General features: G+C 45.6%; 1 protein-coding gene across 1 annotated transcript in view; it reads left to right on the top strand.

Moving 5' to 3' along the window:
* Positions 1 to 324: 324 nt before the first annotated feature.
* Positions 325 to 6,166, top strand: part of TMEM5 (transmembrane protein 5) — a 180,739-nt gene continuing 174,897 nt past the window's right edge. Inside the window, exon 1 of the mRNA XM_009887844.1 lies at positions 325 to 382. Within this exon, the coding sequence (XP_009886146.1) occupies positions 325 to 382 (58 nt within the window). The remainder of the gene's footprint in view (positions 383 to 6,166) is intronic.

Genomic DNA, 6,166 nt, shown 5'->3' with positions numbered 1-6,166 from the left:
CCCACGGACAGTTTGTCCCGGGCAGCAGAAAGCTTTGCCCGGACCGGGGGCAGCACAGGGAGCAGAGTGGTCTGTGCCGCAGCGAGGGGAACCGATCACTGCCATGCCGAGGGTTCAGAAGGAGGAAGCCGTAGTTACTCAGCAAACCCAGTTAATTCCTTGATCTGATTTATTTACACAACCTCCACATGAGTACACATAACATTGCCTTTGGAAATGGTCCAGCTCCCCGCTTGGAACTGAAGGAGAAGCGCAAGGCTCCTTTCGGAGGCCATTGTCGCCTGTTAATTTGCTGCCAGGTCTGCTGGGGACGACGGCCTCGCGATGGCACAGGACCTGCCCGCAGAGTCTGCCATGCCGACCCGCTGTTCGGTGATGTCCGGTCAGTCCTGAGCCAGAGCACCGGTGCCTCGAGTCTCCTGTGGACTCAGGTGCTCGTGCCTGAGTCAGCTCCGCAGAGGAGCCCTTGGTGTTTTCTGTGTGGTTTGCATGTCTACCAGGGAGTGAATGGGCCATTCAGTAAGTGCTATTCTTCCCCCTGAACTGGTGAGGAAACATGGAGGAATGCCAGAGGAGACTCCAGCGAGCTCCGTCCGGAAACGCAGGAGCAAGAGGCCCCTTCAGGGTTGCAGGAAAATGGAAATTTAGCCATAAAAGGGACGTGGGATCCTGCACAAGGAGCCAGGGCTGTTGCTGGGTAGCGATGGACACGTGTGCGCATGCAGACACGCAGGCACATTGCTCCTCCAGTCCCCAGGTTTTCCTCAGGGGGATCCTTCATCCAGCCGGAGCAACCAGAACAAGCGCTGCCAGTGAGGCCACTGCCCGGGCTGGCCTGGCCGAAGGCCAGCAATAACAAACAGGAGTCAGCGGGGTCCCCACTGAACCGACCGGGGACACTGGTGCTTTTTGCAGGCTCTTCATCGGGGACGTAACTACAGCAACTGTCTTCCTGGGCCTTGAGTAAATTTGCAAATGCAGGGGCAGCCAAAGGGATTAAAAATGCTGGCAATGGGAGAAGTTCTCTGGGTGCTTGTGGGGGAAAGAAAGAGCTAATGGAGAGAGCAGGGAGAGAAGAGGTGTGTGGGGTCTGAGGCAGACCAAACAGAGACATGCTGACTGAGCAAGGGAGCAGAGGTAAAACATTGTAAAGGAGACAGAAAGAAGGGCTGTGAAGGCCTTAGAGAAAGGGGATAATGAGGAATAGGAGGGAAGCGCGGGAAGCCCTGAGCAAAGCGATCTCTGGCCCTTTCCCTGTAAGGCTGTTCTACAGCGCAGGGAGTCCCGGGACATCTGTAAAGCCTTAAAAGAGGGGTGGGAGAGGAAAATGCATTCCTCCTTCTTCACACAGAATTGGTCTAGAGAAGGTAGAAAAGGAAAAATTAGGCAAGGGAAAAGCTCTATCAGCAGAATATACAGTCTCGATAAAGGCTGATGTTTTAAAAGTTGCCTGAGGGATTTGTGTTTGCAAGTCTTTCATGATGCAAAAATTATGGGAGTGAAAAAGGGAAGGAATTAAATAAATGGGGGGACACAACACAAGGGCAAGTATTTTAAAGTTAGCACATCATGTTACATATATAAGGGAGGGTCATTCCTAAACCTTTCTGTATTTCCAAGGCAGAATGGGACAGAGCAGCCGCAGTCCTGGAGGAGCAGCAACACTTGTGAGTCAGCTGTAACACTTACATGTCAGGAGAAAATGCATCATTTTTTCCATCCCAGTATGAATCTTAGGGAAGGAATAAGAGAGAACGAAATGTCTTATGCCTTGGTGTCTAGGAGAAAAAATCAAGGGATTAATGGATGATGAGGACTTGCAATATGTGGGCCAGATTTTAGGTACGAGGGCCTAGTGTGGGACACCTCATAAATAAGCATGATGGACACTGAGTCTCAGATGCTTTGCCTTTCTTGGTCAGCCATACCAGTGGACTGCTTTAGGCCTCCTAGATAGGATTTTCAACATCCTAAAAGCAAAAACATAAGAAAATGGCTATTGACAGCTGTTCCTTCAGAAAGCAAAAGAGCGGTCTGCAAGGGAGGCTCTCTGCAGTCCCGCAGGTGTTGGCTCCCCTCTGCCTGTGAGGATTAGGTATAGGTCCATCACAGCAGCTCCTCCTCACAGAGACCGGGCATAGACTGCCGCTTCCACAAAAGCACAGGGGGGCTGGTCTATCAGTTGCCTCTCAGGGGACTTGGGGGGCCAATGGCACATGACAGTGGCTGCAAAATCACTGTGGCAGTAGGAAAAATTGCACTGCATTGGTAGAAGTAATAAAATGAACAAACAGGTTCTTTGGCTAAATGTTGGATTAGCTGTGGTCATGGCAACTGCCATGCCCAGAGGGACATATCTAGCTGCTACCTCTCCATGTTCTGCATAGGCAGAAGAGTTTCTGAGGTATTGAAGTCATACCTGAGTATATTAGGATATCACCCTCAGTGTTCAGCTGCTTTTCACAAAATCTGGTCTAGAAATATTGTTTAGGTGGGCTAAAATTGAGCAGGAACCATGAAGAAGGAGAGGTTTATCAGTGTAAGTTAAGTCGGGAAGGAGTAGAAGGCGGCCATCATAGACAAAGTAAAAGGAGGAAAAGTATTTTGAGTTGGTAACAAACAGCATGCTGGCAAGCGCAGGGGGGTCTAAATACCTGGACTATCTGCTTTAGGTTTCCATTTGGTACAGATCTCAATTTGGTGTAGGTTTCCACATCATAATGCTTCTCTGGATTATGCAGTGGCTACTTTGGTCAAGAGGCTTTCCAGTGCTAGGAGGGACAACATATGGGTTTGTGAGGTTGGAAAGTTTCTTGAATGCAGGCAGTTTCTTCAGCAAAGTGAAGTGAGAGAGCACCAGTGACTGATAGGAAACTTCTGATAAAAGTCGTTGTTTCAGTGAAACAGATCCAAACTCCTAAATTCCTCTTTATGGAAAACAAATCTAAGTTTACAATGGAAGGGTGGAGAACCTTTATTTATGGAGATTTTTAGGAACAGATGAGACACATGTCTGTCAGCAGTTATTTAACAGAGCTGGTTTTGCTTTGGGCTGGTCTTGCAAGAAGACCACTCAAGGTACCTTCTTAAATGCAAAGTATCACATTGCATAATTAATTTTCATTTAATGTCAAAAATTACATCATCCCCCCCTCCCCCCCCGCAACATTTCAAATAGAGTACAAGAACTTTATAGTTACAGATTAATTTCCTTTTTATGATCTGTAGTGGTAGGACTGCAATTAATCTGTGAGAATAGCTAGTGTTTTCCTTGCATCAGCCACAAACTCTGTATCTCCACTCATTTCATGCTTCAACTCCAGGCATTCTAATGAAAAGAGTTTATTATGGGCCTCTCAAATGTATCCAGGGTGCAGATAACTCCTAAGTGATTTTGTCATTATTCCTCTGCTATTCTGCTACTGTCAAGGCTATTTATTCTGTCCTCTTTCATGATCTGTGTTATGGAGATAAAAATCAGCATCTCAGTTTCAGCAGCTGGAAAAAAGGTGCTGGAGGACCACATGACTATTGTCTTTCTGTGTATCACCCAAGACACTGATACTACAGAATTTTCCATCACACTGTTTGAGAACCAATATTTTTTAAAAACAAATGGCAAAGCTCAAGCAGCATGCATTCTTCACATTTCAGTACTAGTTAGGTGATGAACAGTAGCTGAGAAAGCTGTGAAGACTTTCATTACTCACTGAACATACTCATAGTAGTTTGAATGTTAATAATACCCAACACACCAAGTATATGAAAGAAAGGAAAAACTGGGCAACAGGAGAACGTGGCTTCATGATTTCAGCATATAGACCTGTACCTCTGAAAAGAAATGGAAAGAAAATAAATCAGATCATGCTTAACTCAGAGCATGCTTAACTGCGCTACATCTGGACTGCAACTGGCCATCACCTTGTCCACCCCTTACTGCCTACAAAATGGAAAGGGCAACCAAAACCATTTTGATCCAAGCAATAACAAGCCTTTGGTCTAGGAGAGAAAGTCTTGAGAAGCAATTTCTAGTGCATGATTCCTAAAACTCTACAGCAAGTCTCATGCTTGCTCATCTGCAAGCTCTGGCAGAGGATTTGTGCTACAGAAAGCCAAAATTTCTTAAGATTCAAGACAGGTTATTTAATGTGTGTGAAGCAAGAGACTGATTTTGGTGGTCCAATTGAGGACAAAATAAACACGAAGAGATTTACCTGTACTTACAGACGTGCTAATACCTGTAACACTGCTATTACTAAGGGTCTGTCAGCTCTACCATTTAAGCCTCTAAGGTCCATAACTGGCATGACACAAGTGATGCTCAGCAGTTATATTACCTTTACAGCTCCAGAGAATATCAGAGCATGCCCTGAACTGGGTCCTATCACTGCACTATTACACATAAGGGAGAGTGGGAAAGATTAAATGGCTGACCAAAAGTTATGTACTAAACCAGAAGCCAAATAGAATTAATTTTTATTGCCTGCATAATCTCAATCCACTGACTCACTCAGCCTCTCCACAGCTGTAGAGTTTTAGGAATCATACACTAGAAATTGCTTCTCAAGACTTTCTCTCCTAGACCAAAGGCTTGTTATTGCTTGGATCAAAATGGTTTTGGTTGCCCTTTCCATTTTGTAGGCAGTAAGGGGTGGACAAGGTGATGGCCAGTTGCAGTCCAGATGTAGCGCAGTCAGGTTAAAATGTGCCCAGAGCTGAGCTGGATGCAACTTGGACATGTCTGTCTGAGAAGGCTGCTGTGATTATAACCAGTTCTTGGGCTGCCTCTTTAGTCATCCCTCTCTCAGTGAATCCAGGCTGTTGCTGTCTCCTCCACCTCTCCCTTCCAGCTGTCCTAATACACGGTGCTGGCAAGAGAGTGCAGAAATGGGGAATCCTCTCAGCTCATGACCCTCTTCTAGCTCTCTGGAAAAGGGCTCGTCCATCTTTAGGGAACTGCAGCCACGCTGGACACAGGACTGTCCTCTCATCAACCCGTCACAAGTCCAAGCTGCTTTTGGTAGACCATGTCAAGGGCTGGCTAGTAGCAAAGACCCTTGACAGGGCTTTGTACTTCAGAACCATCTAGAAAGCTTGCCAAACTTAGACACACCCCAAATCTTTCTAAAAGACACCAAGGCATGCTATGGCCATGTAGAATAACTCCAAAACAGGATGGCACAGAGGACATGGTTAAAGACTCAGAACTGTAAGCACCTCATGAAAGTAGAGTGCAAGTCTCTCAGCGCACACATCTGGGACTGATAGGAGCTTTCAGAAGCCTCTGGCCATGACTTCATAAACCCTTTCTCAGATGAGCAGGGCTTACTCAAGCAAATAATTGCTTTTAAATCAATAGGAAGGCTGGTATGAATAGTAGCTTTCAGCTCTTGCTGCTAAGGTTGGCTCACAACCCTTTACGCTGTATTGTGGGACTTCTTATGCCCCAGCACAGTGAGAGCTGGACACAAGCAGTGCCTGGGGAATCATGTCTGCTGCTCACCCCCAGCAGAAAGTTTCTTTCTGCAGGGATGCCAGCCTGCCTTATGTCACAACTCTGGGAGAAGGGCTGGGCAGTTTGCAGAGGAATGTCAGAAGTGGTTTGCGTTGTGCCCATGCAGTCTCAGCGTGTGAGAGCATGGTGCAGGGACCAAATCGTTATTCTGCATCTACAATGTCTCTCTTACATAGGCTCAGATCAATATGCATTGTTTCAGATATGACCTTCATGGTGGATACTGCAGCGTGAAGAGCACATGATAGCTCTTACATCAATAAAAAAATGTTTAAATAGCAGCTTTTAGCTGTAGACATCAGTATATATCATGGGGTTTTTCCTGAGGCTGTTTGTGTTGTTATCTCATCCAATCTTCCTTATTAGCCACATAGCAACTTCCTCTTAGTTGATGAAGTTTCTTAAAATATCTACTCTAAGTGATGAAAACAGAGCTGATGATGTGTTTATCTTCTAGCCTTTTAATGTGATGTGCTATGTCCTAAACCAAAACAGATTAAATTTTTGCTTGTCTCTTATTATTTGTCTTTTTTCAACCTAGTCTCTACTCTTCCTTTTTTTATCCACAGTTTGACCCAGATAGCACATAGCTCAAAAGTCACGTCTGACTTGAGTTCTGAACCTGTATTATTCAAGTGACTTCGCTGTTCC

Source organism: Charadrius vociferus, unplaced genomic scaffold, assembly GCF_000708025.1.
Source record: "Charadrius vociferus isolate BGI_N301 unplaced genomic scaffold, ASM70802v2 scaffold125, whole genome shotgun sequence".
In the NCBI taxonomy this organism is placed as follows: Eukaryota; Metazoa; Chordata; class Aves; order Charadriiformes; family Charadriidae; genus Charadrius; species Charadrius vociferus.
The sequence above is the reverse complement of the archived record's forward strand: the minus strand, read 5'-3'. Positions and strand labels throughout refer to the sequence as shown.